The sequence below is a fragment of the Triticum aestivum genome, chromosome 3D (genome assembly GCF_018294505.1).
Source record: "Triticum aestivum cultivar Chinese Spring chromosome 3D, IWGSC CS RefSeq v2.1, whole genome shotgun sequence".
Lineage (NCBI taxonomy): Eukaryota > Viridiplantae > Streptophyta > Magnoliopsida > Poales > Poaceae > Triticum > Triticum aestivum.
This window is the reverse complement of record NC_057802.1, coordinates 194,023,859-194,043,762: the sequence shown is the minus strand read 5'-3', so window position 1 is coordinate 194,043,762 and position 19,904 is coordinate 194,023,859. Positions and strand designations below refer to the sequence as shown.

The 19,904-nt window shown below is 45.3% G+C and overlaps 1 protein-coding gene across 1 annotated transcript; it reads left to right on the top strand.

Annotated features, from left to right (window-relative positions):
* The first annotated feature begins 247 nt into the window (after positions 1 to 247).
* On the top strand, positions 248 to 13,317 carry LOC123076240 (ATP synthase subunit alpha, mitochondrial-like). The gene is made up of 3 exons (XM_044498599.1): positions 248 to 257; positions 1,852 to 1,854; positions 11,540 to 13,317. Exon 3 carries the CDS (start codon positions 11,650 to 11,652, stop codon positions 13,315 to 13,317), a length of 1,668 nt encoding a protein of 555 aa, XP_044354534.1. The 5' UTR covers positions 248 to 257; positions 1,852 to 1,854; positions 11,540 to 11,649.
* The last annotated feature ends 6,587 nt before the right edge of the window (positions 13,318 to 19,904 follow it).

Genomic DNA, 19,904 nt, shown 5'->3' with positions numbered 1-19,904 from the left:
GGAGAATCCTTCAATAAATCTTCTGTAATATCCGGCCATTCCAAGGAAACTCCGCACATCTGTCACGTTGGCAGGTGGCTTCCAGCCAAGTATGGCTTTGACTTTCTCTGGGTCTACGGCCACGCCTTCTTGGTTTAATATGTGGCCTAGGAAACCAACTTGTCTTAGCCAAAATTCACACTTGCTAAATTTGGTATACAACTGATGTTTCCTCAATTCTCCCAAAACAATTCTGAGATGCTCAGCATGCTCTTCCGGTGTCCTTGAGTAAACCAGAATATCGTCAATGAACACCACAACAAATTTGTCCATGAATTTCATGAACACTTTGTTCATGAGGTGGACGAAATATGCGGGGGCGTTCGTTAGTCCAAAAGGCATCACTGTGAACTCATATAACCCATATCTGGAAGTGAATGCTGTCTTGGGGATATCTTCTATCCGTACTTTCAATTGGTGATATCCCGATCTCAAATCAATTTTTGAGAATACCTTGGCTTGTGCGAGCTGGTCAAACAAATCATTTATCAGTGGCATCGGATATTTGTTTTTGATGGTGACCATATTCAGAGCTCGGTAGTCTATACACAGTCTCAATGTCCCATCCTTTTTCTTGGCGAATAATACTGGCGAACCCCATGGTGAGGAGCTGGCTCGAATAAATCCTTTGTCCAATAATTCCTTTATCTGCTTCTTCAACTCCACCAATTCCGAGGGTGCCATTCTATAAGGTTTCTTATAGATGGGAGCGGTGCCAGGTGCTAGTTCGATGCTGAACTCTATCTCTCGATCTGGTGGCATGCCTGGTAGCTCTCCAGGAAATACGTCAGGGAACTTGCATACCACTGGAACTTTTCTCAGTTCTGAAATGTCCACTTTGTTTAGCTTTGGTTGCCGTGACCGTGGCCTTTGTTGAGCTGTAACCTTTATTGTCTTGCCGTGATGGTGAGTGAGAATCAAGGTCCGATTGAAACAGTCAATGAATCCTTTGTTGGTGGTCAACCAGTCCATCCCTAAAATGACATCCAGTCCTTTATTTTCCAACACGATGTGATTTGCTTGGAACTGTAGTCCTTCAAATTCAATGATCACTCCTTGGCAGTAACTCTGAGCGATTTGCTTATTTCCGGGGGACTTGATGATCATAGATTTTTGCAAGGGAAGTATCGGAAAACCATGTTGCAAAACAAAACTCTTCGAAACGAACGAATGGGAAGCTCCAGAATCAAACAAAACCGTGGTAGGTACTGTGTTGACAGGGAACGTACCGAGCACGATGTCTGGGGCATTCTGCGCCTCTTCCCTGGTCACATGGTTCAGGTGACCCTTCCTATGGTTGTTGTTGGGATTGAAATTGTTGCGCTTGGGGGCTGGATTGTTTCCACCATTGTTCGGCTTGGGGGCCGAGTTCCTCGGTTTTGGGCACTGTTTAGCATAGTGCCCTTCTTCTCCACAAGCATAGCATGTGACCCCTGGATGGTACGTGAACTCCTTGTCCCTGGCATGAAACTGTCTGACGGGCCTTAGATCAGCAGTCGTGGATTTCCTTACTCCTGTCCTTGGAACCTCAGTCTTGCTTCGGTTGTTGCGAGCGAGGGTTGTCTTGTCCCTTTTCCGCTTACGGATATCCTCCAGGCTGCGGCGCTCATTCTCCAAGGTAATGGCCTTGTCAACCAGAGTTTTAAAATCCGGGAAAGTGTGTACCACCAGTTGGCATCTTAGAGCTGGTGCCAGGCCGTCCAGGAATTTTTCCATCTTCTTGTTCTCTGTCATGTGCTCGTCGTAGGCATAACGAGATAGCTGGGTAAACTGACCGTTGTATTCTGTCACTGACATGCCTCTTTGCTTGAGATCGTCAAATTATCTCTTCTTGATTTTTATGATGCTCCTGGGGATGTGTGCCCCACGAAAGCCTTCCTTGAACTCTTCCCAGGTGATGTTGTGTTCACGGGGATGCATGTGTAGGAAGTTTTCCCACCATGCTGCAGCTGCTCCAGTAAGGTAGTGTGGTGCATAAAGCACCTTCTCATGATCTGAACACTGAGCAATAATCAGCTTCCTTTCGATGTCACGAAGCCAATCATCGGCTTCTAGCGGCCTATCGGTGTGAGCAAACGTTGAAGGGCGAGTCTTCTGTAACTCAGATAACTTGGAATGTGGTTGATAGGGTTCACGGTGGTTTCCCATATTGATGACGTGATTCATCATCTCTTGGTGCTGTTGCTGGCTTTGTTCGAAGAGACGACATACTTGAGACAGGGCTGCTTCGCTGTCCTGTTGACTGGACTGACCCTGAGTGAAGTTGTTGCTAGTCTGTGTCCCATAAACTTCTTCTGGCTGATTGGGCATGGAACGAGTCCACGGACGAGACATTTTTCCAGTCTGGGGTATTATTTTGCAAAACTCATGAGAAGAACTGTGTGGCACAAGGAAAATCTTGCAAAGGCAAAAACTTAAAAGACCTCAAGATTTTTCAAGAAAGCATAAACGATTTTGCATGGAGGCGAACTGCTTAACCCAAATCTTACACGCGAAAAGCAAACACACGATACAGCACTCAGGATGTGCGTACACAATCCTGACATGTTATTTAGACTAGCATACTCCTCCGGAAAGCAGCGAACACACTAGTACAAACCAGCGTACAGATAAAACACATCATACAAGCAGACATAACGCGCGGCTACTCGGCGCTCTCAGTCGGAGATGGTGACGGTGTCCTTTCCCTTGCCGAGGGCAAGACTCAGCGGTGCAGGAGATTCAACCTCCACCTCCTCTCTAGCAGGTTCCTGGCGCGTAGCACTGCGCTGCGGTGATGGTGCGGGGGCGACAGGCGGCAGTGCGGGTGCGGCAGGCGGTGCAGCTCTGACTGGAGTAGGAGCGATGACTCGGTCAAACTCCTCAGTGGTAGGCAGACGGCGAGCAGTGGACAAAATGGCCGGTGCATAAGATGCTGAGGATGAGACGAATGTCAGAGGCGGTGCCGTGTGAAGAAGCTCCTTCCTGCAGGCAGGACCGCCCCGAACTAAGTCCATCCGGGCAGCCACAAGATCGTCCACGAGGTTGTCGAAAGACTCCTCCAGAGCGTTGAGATACTCCACAACCATCTCGATGGCTTCATCTCGCTCTCCCCGATGGCAGGCGAAAGCATAGTGACAAGTGTACGTCACATGGCATGGGAGGTAGCGGTAGCGACGAGTCTTCATCATAGGAAGGATATCCTGAAGGCGAGCTATCGCCTCACGGGCAGCCATCTGCATGGCATGCCTCTCCGTAGGCATGGCCCTTCCCACAAAACGAAAGTGGCGAGACGCAGAACGTCCTCCCTTGAATTGCACCACGGCTTGGTGCATAGACACGTCGTCGCTGAGCTTGTGCTGGTAAAGCGTGAACTCCGGGCGAGTCGCTGGCCCGATCGCATGCTTGGTGATGGAGACGAGGAGTTTGACAAACCCCTCGGGCACGTTCGTGAACACTCGAGTCTCGCAGTTGCTGCCAGCCATCTACAAATGTAGGCAAAAGTTCTGAGTAGTCATGTCATAAATTTATGATGACCAACAGAAAATAGCTACAATTGCAAAATGCTGAAAAAGCACAAAAGACGCTAATAACCGAGTAGCGATCGCACCTAGTGGCTTCCTACAGTCAGCCTGGCTCTGATACCAAGCTTGTCACGACCGGTTTTTCAATAAAATATTTATTGAGAGACCAATCCCTTTTACGGACCAGTAAAGAAGAATTCCTTCTCACTGGTAGACAATATCTTGGTCACAGAAGAAAAGTACCAGGAGTACTGAATATAATACAAGGTTGAGCGGGGACTGCTCAACAATTTATTACATGCACGCCGAATAAACATAACGGCGGATAGGGTGGCATAACTACTAACTCACGATAACAACGGTAGTGGAAATATCACAGCGGAGCGGGTGATATGACTCCTGCAAACTACAGCTCTTCGAGCGTCGGGGAGAAGCTCGAGGAGGTTTATTGCGGGTGGCGGAAGCGTATATAATACAAGTGACCAATATCCAGGATCGCACAGGACTGACTGGGATTCCTCTATGCGTCGGACTCACTATCAAACTCTTCATCCAAGAGATCGCCTTTGTCAACATTTGGCCAAATCAACAAGCCAGGTGAGTACTATGAAAGTACTCGCAAGACAGTTCGGACATAAGATATAACAAATGTAAACATGGAGCATATGAACAGATTAACAAGTGCGTTCAGACATAGAGACAATAATGCATGGGAAAATGACAAAGAAGTCGGGCGGTAGTCCTCCCGAAATCCCAAAATAAATACTGGGTGCCAAACGAGGGTCTGAATGACTCCTCGAGAGGAAACTGCAAGAATAATAATGCCGCAGTCGGGCGTCGGGGCGACACCACATAAAGGGCTTATAACAGAAAAATAAAAGACAGTGCGTGCCACAGTCGGACGTCTGAGCGACATCACATAAAGGGCTCATATTGAAAGTAAGAGACAAACATGCCACAGTCGGACGTCTGAGCGACATCACATAAAGGGCTTATATTGAAAGTAAGAGACAAACATGCCACAGTCGGACGTCTGAGCGACATCACATAAAGGGCTTATATTGAAAGTAAGAGACAAACATGCCACAGTCGGACGTCTGAGCGACATCACATAAAGGGCTTATATTCATAACTTAGTAGCTCATGAATTTTTAAATCATATCAAGAGAATAATCAGACATGAGACAAACAACAGGGTTAGTCCATCCACAGGAATAACGTTCAGCCAAGATTACTACTCTGGCTCACTTACCGGAAAGAAGAATATACCATGAGGTTATGACATAGACATGGATACGCTGATCACGGTACTTGACCTTGGATACGATGACTCGGAAGGATTTCACTCTGCAGAGTTTGTACTTTAACCACAGCCAACGGATTTCAGTAGTCACGGGGACTAGTTCCGTTTACGGTGTTTTGGAAGAAACACATCTAACCAGTACACACCCATTCAACAATCCGAAGCCAGGAATCACCCTCGGCAACGTTCAAGAAAAACCTTGAGACGGGGAGGCTACAACCTCGCGTAGCATGGGATCAAATTTCTATGCGCGCGCTGTAAGGGGTGCCCCCCTCTCGGTCCCAACCGGAAACACCCATGCCCCCTGACCGGATGACTGGCTTTAATCCAGGGCCATGGAACCATCATCCCGGCCCCTCTGTTTGGTGTGTACACGGAAAGAGGTTACCAACTTACTAAACCGCATTCTGGCAGAAAACAAGTGGTAGCACGGAAGGGGGAAGAACGATAACGTGACTCCGTCTGCGTTAACGTCAGAGATTATCGGATGACGCAAGGCTGGCATGCTACAATAGTACCACCTTACTGCCCTTCATGTCACCACATGACTAGGCCATCTCTCATCAGAGATCACAGTAACTTTGGAACACACGGGTAGTTGCCTCACAAGCAACGAGATACTCACCGATACTCATATGCCACGCACAACCTTTCACGCAAACATGCAAAACACCTATCATATCAAAGGTTCAAACATGCTTGCCTGGTTCGGAGAAGTCGGAGTCTAGCTCGGCGAAGTTCGCGGCTCCGTCACCTCTTCCGGAAACTACGGTATAGCAAAAAGGCATACTAACGTGAAAACCAACGCGTGCATAAAAATTGTTCCAAATTTTTTCCAAATAAATCCCATAAAAAAACTAGACAAAATTATAAGACTATCAGAAAAAGAATCACTCAAAAATCACTTTTTATTAAAAAGTTATAAGGGTTTCTGTCCAGGGACTCATCTGTAATGAAACAGAGAAGTTCCAGGGGCCTAACTGAGAAAACAGAAAACGGTTCAAAGAGAAATGCGCCAGCCCACAGAGAAGACGTACTCTGCCCGAAGGCGCCAACAGAAAACGCTTCGGGGGTGAAAGAAGAGAGGCTGACGTGGGGATCCACATGTCAGGTTTGAAAAACCTCGCCAGCGCCCGTAGGCTGCGGAGGTCGCCGGCATCGAACCACGGCGAGTCAGGGAGATCGGAGTGTACCAAGAGTATCAGCGTGCCCTTCCGCATCTGTGGGTGGTGGACTTGGGCGTCGGGGAGCACCGCGTCAACGGCGACACTTTCTCCGGCGGACGGCGGCTCGGGCGATGGTGGGGAACTCCGGTGGTGTGCTGCAAACTTTGAATTGAAGTGCGGGTCAGAAGGAGGGATGCACTAGGGAGCTACTGGCAAGAGATGGGAGGCAGAGGTGCATGCCCGGGAGCGAATCGAGCTGGATCCCGTGGTGGGTCGCGGCGGCCAGAGTCGAGGAAGGGGACTCCCTCGGGGCTCTTCCAGTGGCTAGGCAGGGACTTGGTGGAGTGCAGAGGTGGTGTGGGTACTAGCTGGAGCTCGGGGCCTCTATTTATAGGCGGCTCGAGGGGGTGGCCGTGAACGGGGTTGCTCCGGCGAGCAATTACGGCGAGGCAGCGGCTTGGCAAGGAGTTTAGGTGGCCAGGCAGCATCTGTGAGGTGTACTGGTGCCGTTCCCCCGCTAGTCCTGGTCGGTTTTGGCGTAATGGCGCCGGTCCACGGTGGGGTGGCCGCACGGGCACGACGGCGGCAGAGAGCGCGCTCCGCGCCCAGCGGTTCACGACGAGGGTGGCAGCGCGCACTAGGGAGTGGAAGACCACGCGGCGATCTCCGGTGGCTTGGGCGGTGCTGGGTGGCGCCGTCTGCGCTGCGCCTCTCTCTGGCGGCCGCAAAGCCGCCGCTGGCGTCGGTCACGGGGCGGCGCACCTCCTCCAGCTCGTCGCCGACGCCCGCAAGCATCCAGGCGCTCGTGCGGTGCAGAGGACAAGGGGGAGGGGACAGGAAACACGGCGACGCCGGGCACTGGCGAGATCGACAACAGACACTCAAGAAAACGACATTGATTCAGACACTGTTAACTGAATTTGACTGAACCTTATAGAAACAGTGTCCAGTAGGTGTTCGACGAAATGATTTGGTATGAAGAAAATTTTTCCTAGGGCTGGGACTTGGTGAGGTGACCTCTCAATGCACCCAGAGGCTGCCTGATTTTTCTCAGAATTTTTGGAGAAAGATATGAATGAAGTTCATCAAATTTGGCAAATCTGGTCCAAACTTGCAGCAAGTATAGTTTGAAAAGTTTGAACTGAAGACCAGTGGATCTTCATGGATCTTGGTTGAGGGTTCAAAGGACTAGGAAGGGAAATTGGTTTGGGGGCAAAAATCAAAACAGAAAGGGTAGCTCCTTTGTAAATCTCCAAGAGCTAGAATAGAAGGCAGAAATTGTTTTGATAAGAAATAAATGGGAAATTTTTTATGGAGAGGTCCAACTTGCCGGATTTGGAGTAAGTCATGATCCAAAGATGAGGAAAGGTTTATGAGAGTGGATTTGCACTAAGGTCATGGCAAGAGAGATTTGTTGAAAGGGGCAAAGAATCATTCCAAAAGCCATAGGGCAATTTCAAAGGAATTTTCAAAAGGCATTTTTCCCAAGTGAAAAGCATTTTGGTTTGAGTCCAAAATAAAAAGAAAGAACCTCCAAGACCAAAATCAAGTCTTGGGTGAATCCAAATAAAACCCTTTCCATAAAAAAAATATTTTGAAAGGGAGGGTTCTTTTGAAGAAAAATGTAAAACACCTCCCTTAAGTCAAATAATTTTTTTGAAAAGGCCAAATAAAATTTTGGGTGTCACACTTGCCCTCGACCACTGTTGTAATATGAACTCTGTTCCGCTACCATCAATAAAGCGGTTGTTTTCTGTACCAATATGTTGTGTGTTGCCAAAAGACATGATCTCTGGGCTGGCAATGCAGGGTAAACCGGCCGCTCTGAGCCGGGGTGCCACATTGAGCGAAAGAGCACTTTGAGCGTTTGACTTGCCATTGATCCCTTCTTAACAACTCAAGCACTGATTGCAAGTGGATTGTGTGATCTTCAAGAGAGGCACTGTAGACTAAAATGTCGTCAAATAACACCAGGGCGCATTTGCGCAGAAGGGGTTTGTTTGAGAGTGGCATTCATGGCTCCTAAGAAGGTGGCTGGTGCTCCCGCGAGGCAGAAGGACATGACCTTGTACTCGTAGTGCCCTTCCAGAGTCTGGAAGGCTGTTTTGAATTCATCGCCAGCTGCCATACGAATCTGGTGATAACCAGCTCTAAGATCGGGTTTAGAAAAACATGAGGCACCAGACATCCAGGAGTTCTTCGACTATGGGAACTAGATACTTGCTGACGACAGTCATCGCATTTAGACAGCGATAATAAATACATAAACGCCAGGAGAAAAAAATGATTTTTGGTCATAGAACCCCTGGTACCAATGTTTATAGAACTGTCCAGAATTGATAAAGAGAAGCAGCTTTGAAGTCATGGAGAATGAAAATAGGACCCTGGCTCGAGCCCATCTAGTTATTAAAGGTAAAGTGCTTCGGTACATTGGTGCAGGGGAATGCGCACCTACGCCTTTTAACTACCTTGGGGAGAGCGGACTCGCTGATGACCCTCCTTGGGAAACAAATGAAGTGGGTGGATTGGAGTTCGTCTCCGCCAATTAGAGATACGATGCTGACCCAAGCTGAGTGAGTGAAGGCTCTGGCTTGACCTACTAGCTGTTTGCTATCAATAAATAACTGGCTGACAATATGCTAGGCTTACTCTCTGAGCACTAAAGCTATCGAGAAGTGATGCAACAAAGGTTGTTGAAGGTAAAAACCGTCAAACAGAGAAATCTTAATCGTCAGAACAACGCTGAACCTAACTTGTACAAGAGTTGGTAAGAAAGTGCAAACGTTGAGTAAGAAATCGCCATAGGGCGGCACAAACATAAAGAAAGGCTTCTGCCAATCGGAATAGGAATGCGAAATCCCAGTAAAAGGGTGTTGAGTCGAAGATAGGAGGATTCCTTTGATCCATACCGTCATCTGACGGACTTCCTGCTGACTTCGTCAATTGCTCTTTATCGCTTAATAGAAGGGAAATTTCATGAGATAGATGAAAAATTAATATCAATCGAGAAAAAGCTTAAATAGACACAATTCGTAATAGATACAATTCGTAAGGAAGAAGTGATCAAAAGTATGAGGTCGGCATAGGAGATATGATGTGTCGGAGGTAGAAGGCACGAAGAAGTCAAGATCTTCCAAGATAAACCCATTCTGATGCCTATAAAATCAGGTGCACCACGTCTATACTACAAAAGTGTGATAGGTTTCTTCGTATTTCTTCCGCCAACATCGCTTTCTTATTCCTAACACAATTGTTTAGCTAAGTTTGCTAACGAATCAGGGAGAACCAACAACGAACACCGCATTTTGAAAAGGAGACATGATTTATTCCTAACATCCCGAACACGTCTAGAAACAACAACCTCGTACATAATACCATTTCGCATTACAGTATCCAATTTCAAGTCGGGGTGAAACTTACTAAGATGTTGGGTCATCAGAATACCATCGAATCGACTCATGTTATGAAAGTAAATAATTAGTGACTTTGTTTGTTTGCTTACAACAGAAAGTATTCCATTTATGAATGCTTGGAGTACATAATCACTTCGATCATAGAATGATGGGTGCGTATTTATGTATTCGTGGGAACTATAATGATTAATATAAATCTTTGATAGTTTCTTGTCTGAATTGACAGTCATAAAGGCGGCTGCATAAGCGTGGTGGCGGGGAAGATTTTGGATTCTATTATCTCCGTGGGAACATAGTTCCGATCCAACAAGGGAATGGTTTCAATGTCACCTACAAGGAATACTGATGGTTTAGGAGGTTGCCCTTTATAATCAGGGTCTGCTTCCAGTTCCTTAAGGTATTTATCCATTTTTAGCTTATTCTTATTTGGAAGTTTGGTAATGTATGATGGGAATCTGGAATTATTTTTACATATAGGTTCTTCCGCATGATTTTCCATATCACTGTGAAAAAAAGAGATCTCATTAATGCTTCTCAAAATAGTTATAGCAATCCCTCACCATCTGAGCCAGAACGAATCCCAGTCAAATCTCTAAATGCTTTTGGCATTCTTTTCCCTCACATTTCCCTAATTCTTTTATTAATATGGGAATGGGAGCAAATGAGGAGGCATCGAGTCGAAGAAATGAATTGCTCTTTGGCTAGTGGAAATGGGGTTCTTGTCGTCAACGAAGTAACTTCTCTATTTGGAGAGTGGAGCCAGCCTCAAAGCCGGCTTGGTTCTATAGTAATCTCTCAGCGTTTGAGTTGACTAATCCGATGGTACTTGAAGAAGAGTGAAACGACGAGATTTCCTTATAGGAGGAGAAAGGGATTCCTGTTGCTTTTGGGTGGGTCCAATCAAGGTACGAAAAAACTCTTTGCCCACGGCTCACTAATACGATCCTATCTTACCATTCTTCTATCCTCCTTCATCACGGGACAGAAGCATAACGCTGATATATGGATGAAGGAAGGTATCAGAAAATGCATTATGACCTAGACCTAAACTAGGCTGATATTGAACAGAGGAGGAGTTCTTGTTACTACTTCTCGCTGGCACCAAAAGAAGTTTCGCCCGATCCGGACTTTTTGTGGTGGTCTGCCGAGGACAACACCTAAAAACAATCCTTGTGCCATGGAATATTCCCGTTTACGATTGGAGAACCGGGCTTTGATGACATTCTTGAGGAAGGTATTTCCCCTACTAGGCTCGTTGCTTCGCTTATTAAAGATCAGAGAAGCAAATGCCTCTCATAATTGATTGAAAAGTGCTCGCCTCTAGTTCCGGCAGATGCCTGCCATGTACCATCCATGGAGGAAGTAGTGGGTTATTGGAAGTATAGGATTATTTCTCAAGTGTCACCAAGGATACACCCCACTTACTAAATAGGCCTGTGGATGCGGCATCTGGCTCTATGCGATGAAAGGAATGTGAAATGAGATTCTGGGTTTTATTATTGGTACAAACAAGTTCAAAGCTAGCGAGAGCATAAAGAATGGTAGATTCCATTGAACTGGTAGGTCAAGCCCTTACCCATAACACTTATTCAAAATGGGCTATCCGAAAGAGGAGATCAATAATTCCACTATCAATATGGGTAGGCTGCTATATCTAGAAAGAGAAGATGAAAGGTTTTGGACTATTAGCAAAGGTACTTATCGTATTACACACCTAGGCACTTACAAACCTATTTATTTACATGTTCCACTTGGGTCTGGTCAGGAAGACTCGGAATCATTCTCACGGCCACCCCACACGGGAGCGGCTTCTTCGCCAATCGATCATCACTTGCATACAAAAAAGCCCCTTTTCCAATGGAAACCTGGGAAATACAGTTGCTCAATTCATTCGATTTCGAAATACCGCATAAAGTGATTCTTGCAATTTCACTGCAGGCAGCATAGCAATTCTCGCGGGAATCTCGGTCTTGTTTGGGCCGATTCCTTAATGAGAGTAAATCGTTTTCAGTATGGGTACGCTAGCCCCTACGAGGGGAGGTAAGCAAGGTAGAGACCAAGGAGTAGGACCTCGAAGGGCCTTCACATCTCTTCTTGTTATTGTCTTTGTCCGAGATGCCCGGTTCACCAAATGATAATTCAAATCGAGATTGTGTGAAGTAAAGATCTTTTTCTTGAAAGCGGATTTCTCCCTTCAAAATATCATCCATCTAATTTGTTAAAGTATGGAATTCTCACCCAGAGCTGCTGAACTCACGACTCTATTAGAAAGTAGAATGACCAACTTTTACACGAATTTTCAAGTGGATGAGATCGGTCGAGTGGTCTCAGTTGGAGATGGGATTGCACGTGTTTATGGATTGAACGAGATTCAAGCAGGAGAAATGGTGGAATTTGCCAGTGGTGTGAAAGGAATCGCCTTAAATCTTGAGAATGAGAATGTAGGTATTGTTGTCTTTGGTAGTGATACCGCTATTAAAGAAGGATATGTTGTCAAGCGCACTGGATCTATTGTGGATGTTCCTGCAGGAAAGGCCACGTTAGGCTGTGTGGTCAACGCCTTGGGAGTGCCTATTGATGGAAAAGGGGCTCTAAGCGATCACAAACAAAGACGTGTCGAAGTGAAAGCCCCAAGGATTATTGAACATAAATCTGTGCACGAACCCATACAAACAGGCTTAGAAGCAGTGGATAGCCTGGTTCCTATAGGCCGTGGTCAACGAGAACTTATGATCGGGGACAGACAAACTGAAAAAACTGCAATAGCTATCGATACTATATTAAACCAAAAGCAACTGAACTCAAGGGGCACAAATGAGAGTGAGACATTGTATTGTGTCTATGTTGCGATTGGACAAAAACGCTCAACTGTGGCACAATTAGTTCAAATTCTTTCAGAAGCGAATGCTTTGGAATATTCCATTCTTGTAGCAGCCACCGCTTCGGATCCTGCTCCTCTACAATTTCTGGCCCCATATTTAGGGTGTGCCATGGGGGAATATTTCCGCGATAATGGAATGCATGCATTAATAATATATGATGATCTAAGTAAACAGGCGGTGGCATATCGACAAATGTCATTATTGTTACGCCGACCACCGGGCCGTGAGGCTTTCCCAGGGGATGTTTTCTATTTACATTCCCATCTCTTAGAAAGAGCCGCTAAACGATCAGACCAGACAGGTGCAGGTAGCTCGACTGCGTTACCCGTGATTGAAACACAAGCTGGAGACGTATCGGCCTATATCCCCACCAATGTGATCTCCATTACAGATGGACAAATCTGTTTGGAAACAGAGCTCCTTTATAGCGGAATTAGACCAGCTATTAACGTTGGCTTATCCGTCAGTCGCGTCGGGTCTGCCGCTCAGTTGAAAGCTATGAAACAAGTCTGCGGTAGTTCAAAACTGGAATTGGCACAATATCGCGAAGTGGCCGCCTTCACTCAATTTGGGTCAGACCTTGATGCTGCGACTCAGGCATTACTCAATAGAGGTGCAAGGCTTACAGAAGTGCCCAAACAACCACAATATGAACCACTTCCAATTGAGAAACAAATTGTTGTGATTTATGCTGCTGTCAACGGCTTCTGTGATCGAATGCCACTAGAAAGAATTTCTCAATATGAAAAAGCCATTCTAAGTACTATTAATCCTGAATTAAAAAAAGCTTTCTTTCAGTTCCTTTTCAAAGTCACCACTAATTATTTTGTGCCAGGAAGCAGTTTGATTTTCGGTATTATTGCGGGTTTCTTTTCTTCATGCTCAACGGCCGAGGCAATCGACCCCTCTGATTGGATGAGTGGTGACCCAGATGAAGCCCTACTTCGATCAACTGGAAAACAAATTGTGCAGAAGGCACAGGGTGGACAACCTAGCATCAAAAGCAGTTGAAAAAGGGAACAATTTTGATATGAAATTACCCGGATCGACCCTGAAAGAACAAACTTCCAACATATGATCCATTTTAGAATGGGATCTGGATGGTATCGAACTATACCAACGGCCACGACGGATTGAGAAGTATCTAAATCAGATCTCTGATCCCAATTGCAGCTTTTGGCTACTCGTAGTTGATCAACTAACCAAAATTTTCCCATAATTCTTCCCCATCACAAATATTAAAAAGAAATGTTAGAATTTAGTTAAATCGGTGTTAGGTTTTAGTCAATAAACGTGAGAGTTCGGCACATCTGTTTACCTGACCTGTTCCTTCTATATTGGTGAGATCTGTACAAAGCAATAGATAGTATGTTCTTCCATAGTCGATGTCGGAAAAAACATCGCGCATTTATCATATCCTTCTTGTACAGTCATCCACATAACTCTCGTCCTAGGACCCACGGGCAAGGAAGCATAATATCATGAACGCCGTCTGATAATCTTTCTATAGGTTCCCCGAAGAGAATGGTCTCATCACAAAAACACTTTCTATATGTTCTGTTATTTCGAGATTCGAAGAAGCAAGCAAGTTTTTCATATAGCTGTTTCCTGTGTAGTGATCTCTGTTCGTGGAGATCACGAGGCCACTGATGCCACATGTGGATAGGTGGGATAGAAGAGTGGGAAAGCGGGCTTCTATCACATAGTTTCTCTTTCAGGGTACATAGGACGACCCTCTCGTCATTACCTTTTGTGCTTACCCGTAGCTAGCTGTGCCTAAAGTCATGGATGATGCTATTCCCACTGAGAGATGTGCTGCAAAATGGAAGTTGTGGTAGTCCTCGGCTAAAATCATCTTCCTTTATTAAAGACCATATATATCCATATGTAGATAGAAGAGGGGATATAGTCGTTCAAAGCTAAGGTGAGTCTGTTCCGGCTAATTCCTCAGATTCCACTTTCCTGTCTGTCCATGTAAAAAGGAGTCCAGCCCACAAGGAGAGGGAATCCACAATAATATCTATTTTAGATGCTTTCTACTATGTTTCAAGTGATCAAAGAATAGTATCTTTAGACAGAACTGAAATAGCAGATGCAGATTCGAATGTTAAGGTTATTAAAGCTTAAAAGAAAAAGCAGTCATAGGTTAGGTGACTAAGAAAAGAATGTGGAAAGGGTCACGGATAGGATTGGTATATTAGTTTCAGCTATAACAGAGATTTCTCAGCATGTTTCTATCTGGTTGGTATCCGCTGGTACCATTCATTGTGAGTGCTTTTAGGAGTTGCTCAACTCTCGGCTATTTTCACCATCTAAATGATTGCATCTTCCCGTTCTCACAATTTCTCAAAGGTTATTGTATTGATACTATGGAATTTATAGTGAAAAAACAATAGGGTTCAATTCGATTCATTTTGGAAACTCTAGTGGGGCCATCCCCAATTCCTCTCAGCTGTCATAATTGAATAAAAGGGATCGTATAGCTTTCCAATCCAGCAACATACATCTATCACCTAGGCATAACTGCCAACATCAGTATGCAGAAAGAATCTATTTAGAACTGTTTAGAGTCGGAACCAAGGCAAGATATCCAGGATTCCGTATAGTAGAGGAACGAACACACTGCTTTCCCTTTCAAATAGACGACCTGGAGACAGATCAACACAGCCAATGCTTCTTTTAGACCTAGAACCCGGACCAGAACATGGAAATGGTTACAAGGCATCGAAAGGCACTTGTCCTATCATACCTTCTCTTGTGGCTTTAGACTCTGTATATACTTGACCTTGCCAAGCAGAAGAAGCAGAAGCCCTATTGGAATCCGAGTCAGGGTCATTGTTGTTATAGTTTCCCCTTTTGGTAAAGGTTGGGTTGAAGGGATTGGGATTGGCTTATCGAGATGTGCGTGTATCTCCTATCGTTCTAGTGACTCCGCTTTCCTGACCAGGGAACTGCTATCTCAAGGATAGTCAAGTCCCGGATTCGAAAGTCGACATGATACGCTTGATTGGTCTGGCATCGCGGTTTCGCAGGATCACTTATGCTATTTCGAGAACAGAACCTAGCCCATGGGGAAGAAGTAGTAGCCAATGCCGAAACTACTTGCTTCCTTTTACTTTCCGACGCCAATGCCAACAAGTGCTTTCCTGACTCGAGAACGAGTACATACGCTTTCTCCGATGCTTGCTCTTGTTACGAGCTTCTACCCGACCGATTAACCCAGAGCACTAATACGCTTTCTCTCCTCTAACAAGTACCTTTCCTTCGAACAAGAATGCCAGCTGCTTCCTTCCACCAATTCAATACAAATACGAATGTACGAATGACAGGCCATTCCCCGGAGTAGAGTAGAAATGAATTCATTCACATCTGCTAGAAACCAGAGCCTGAGCTATGGACCGATCTAAGAGCGGACAAGCAAGCCTATTCCTATTGTTTTGGGTGGCAGATTCCATATGTTATTTCTCATTGCGAATACATTTTCTTCTTGTACTGTAGTAGCTCGACTGCTTTCCCGACTTGACTCGATAACTTCTTTCACTTCCCCAATCCCAGAGCATCCAAGAGATTCATTTCCACATGCCTGATCCGCAGTTTGATTCGTGCTGGTGCCGGCAAGAGATCCTGTTCCTGTTGGGCAAGGGATTTTCTAGCTATCAAGCCAGCCGAGTTAAAGCACTCGCATCTGTTTTCTTGCTGGGATGGACTAGTGCCAGAGCAAGCTTTCAGGGTTCCCAGGTGGATGGATCAAGACTGCTCTTCTCTGTGAGGAATGATCCTGTGCAATACTAGAGTGCTCCTGTGCAAGTTCTAGGACAAATGAGAAATATCTCGTAGACAACGGAAAGGAGAGGCCCTTCAATGAATAGACCTTTCTACTCAAGGCACAACTCCTAAAACATATAGGATAAATCATACCAGTCCGGGCCGGGCCATGGTGAGAACCATGAACTATAGACTTTGAACCGCAGAATCTCCTCTGTTCTGCTCATGTCTTTTCATTGCTTAGATTTTCAATTCATATCCTTCATCCAAAAGAAAAGGAATATCCCATCCCGAATTTTCCCTAAAGTATTATGGGATATCTATTATTATTGGCAACTTGTTTAGTTCCCGCAGAAAGAAATGCGCCATACTATCCCTCGGGCATGGGCCAACCACCAAGGCTAGGAACTAGAACAACTCGATACTTTCCACCATCCACAACCCTTGATTTCTCATATTTGTGCAACGGCTGTTCTGGCACTAATCTCTGATTTCCACCCATTGTTCACATTCTATATACCTTGCCCCCTCCTCCCAACTTCATCACACCCTCCTTTTTAACATTGTTTTGAAACAAAGGAAACATAACTGCCCGTACTTTCCCACTTCTATAGCCCACCATTTAATTAATGCGCGACAGGATGCGGGTCACATTGGATGATCAACGAACCTAATTATATTCACCTGTAGCCAATGACCAATACATAATCTCAGAATCCTCACGCAACTTGGTTGATTAGATCTCACTTTAATTCATATATGCTACTTCCGGTCCGGGCATAAGTGGAAACCCATTGATCTCGGGATCAGGACTCGAACTTAGAAGCTCTTCCTCTTTTAGCAACCGGATTTCTCATCGCAATGAATATGGCTCAGGTGTTGGATCAATAGCTCCTGTTTAGGAAGGATGTCATGGGCCCCCAAGCATCCCCTTAAATATGGTGAATGAAGAGAATTGGACCAGTCCTTGAATAGGAATGATGGGTATCCTTGTCCTAGGGCTATGTTTCTGTCAGAGTCTAGTGGCACCCTTTAAAGTAGTCTGGCTGGATTGCTATTGAATAGCTTGATGGGTCAGGGCAGATTGATAGGGAAAGAACCCTCACCATTTGGAATCATTATCTTCCGTGGATGTTCTCGTTCTCCTTCCCTCATTTCTGTGATCGTATAAGCTAGATAGGCTTCTGTAGTTTCCGGGTTGCTGGGTTCCATTTTTGTTTGCTTGCTGCATATCTCACTCAATCTCTTGCTTTCGAGAATAGCATTTCCCTGGCGCTAGTTGTGGGTCAGAGTTGACAGATCAGAAGTAGAATACTTGACTTCTCTAAGATGCCAGGAGGGAACGGAACAGTCATGCAGAAGAGAGAAGCAGGTGAGGATAGGACCCAGAAATGCATTCGATTTTCTCGAGTGAAGTAGTAGAAAATGTACCACCCTTTACAGGATCTTCTCTGATGCGCCAACCCTAGAATGTCATATTATGATGGCGCTGGAACTGGATCACTCCACTCCAGAGGCAGGTAAGCTTGCTCCTTGCACTGGCACTGGCTTGCTTCGCCCAGATAGGGCTTCTGTTGGTCTCTCTTTTTCACTATCACTGAAATCCACCTCCTCTTTAGAAAAATGAGAGCTGCTCTTTGGTAGTTTCGGTAGTCCCAAGTAAGCTATCTACTCTGGTGTCCAATCAGTTCTGAAGTCTGGCTTGTCATTGGAAAAGGTAGCAAAGAATATCGTATTAAGATGTCGGTAGTACAAAGCAAGCTACTTCGTCTGTTCACTCAATTGGCTCCCTAATCTTGCCTTTCAAAGAAAGGATAATGCGTAGGAGTGAAGCAGTTGACTACTGTGTCTTGAGGAGTTCTGTACCGTACCCTGTGTGTCCGATCGAGTTCTACGGTCTACGGCTATATCCGACCAATTATCCAAGGCGCGGTCCACCTCTTTCTATGCTTCAATTTAGTGACGCAAGTAATGGTGGTGTTTGTTGTACTATAGGTACTGGGTTCGTTCTCTCATTGTCAGTATGTATTGAACTACCGCAATACAGGACTAGTGGGCCCCCGTATATCTATTAGCCGTTTATCTATTAGACCTATCTACAAGTAGAAGTTCATTACATTCCCGGAGATGTAGAATCGAGTGTTTAGCTTACAGGGCATTGTGCTAAGTTTGCAGCCGAATCGAAATATGGTGCTACTAGTCAAACACGAAAGCTAGGGAAGGGAATAGAAGGGCGGGTAGATCAATGTGATGATAGCACCACGCCAGGCACCAAAGACGAAAGCGAAACATTGTCGGTAACACTATACGTTGTAGTCTCGCATTATCCACTGGATCCGCAGCTAACCACATATAATGCTCAATGCTATGCAAAAGCAATAAATGGGAGATTGTCTTCTAACTAACTATATAAGTAATTTATATAACTAGATGATTCTGGTTCAAAAGATTCTTCCCATTATCATTATATAGAGAGGCGGAGGCGCGTAGCAATAAAAAAGCTTGCTTGTTGGGCTGATGAGGCTCAAGAAAGACTGTGAAGTGAAGATGTGCCATTACCGAAACCATTTCTTTGCTTTGGGCGAAGTTTCTTTATAGGGAGCTCACTTCCTTGCTTGGTTGGTTGGTTGAACTTGCTTTTTAGGTGCGATGCGTGCGGGTCTAGTTTCATTTATGAGTGCTGCGTATATTTCCGTCAGTAATGGTTTTGAGCTTGGGAAGAAGGGATATGGGTATGGCATCCTCCCAGATTTGATCTAAGGCTAGTTCAGTGTGTGGAACTACTATCTTCTCTCAATATCAGGCTAAGGCTTGGCTAAGTGCTCTAGAGGTTTTCCTTATTGTCTTGGTTCTTACCTCAACAGGGCAGGGGAGATAGTTGGAAGTTGAATAGTCATATCGTATTAGTTCAGAGAATCCCTGTTGAATGGCTTGGCTTTCAGTGCGAGTCTAGTTGACTGATTCCTAGGCTAGCTTCTCCTTATGTGCGGGTCTAGTCTACAGAACAGATGAAGACCCAGAACCGAGGAGAAAAGAATGAATACCGATCTCAGAGCGGGCAATCAATCCCAGTTCCTAGTTTCCTTCAAGCAACAGCCTGCCTGTTCCCGTTCTTCGTGTAGCAAACCTCCTATAGTGGATATGACTGAGAACGAGCTTGAATCACTCACTGCAAAGGAACAACTGATTCTCCAATTCCGTGTTTGTTTTCCTTTCATTCTACCTACCTTCTTTTCGCCAGAGGCATATTTGATACGTTATTTAACATTCCGAAGAAAGTGCAAACTTCCAGATCTGAAGGAATGGCAAGATCAGAGATCCATTTTACGCTGGGACCTGGCCAATGGGGAATCAGTAGTACTCGACCTTTGCTTCAGAAATCCACTGTTGCTGAAGAGAAGAGAAGAGATTTCTAGCGCGCACTCCTATCCGAGTAGAAAGACAACCTACACTCACCTTTGGCAATGGAAGAGACTAGACTCTTTCCACACTTAAGATCCCAAGGGACAAGACAGATCAGATCTTTCTCTTTAGCCGGGGGCCCTTCTCCAGAGTAGAGTTTTGAACAAGAGTGCGGAGCGATGCGTTTCATCAAGAGTGCGAATCGAATGGAAGTTGACCATGTTCTTGAAATCGATCCTCGGATGTGAAATGAAAAGAGAAGCAAGTCGCGATGCAAGGAAATCAAACTTTTCGTGGGTCAGGGAGCCTGTTATGAGTTGGCTTTGGGACAAGCCCTGTTTCTTTAGACGAATCTGCCCTAGAACTCACTTTTGAAACCCGTTGAAGGAAATCCCGATAAAGAGAGGGAATGTGCTATAAAGCTTCCATTT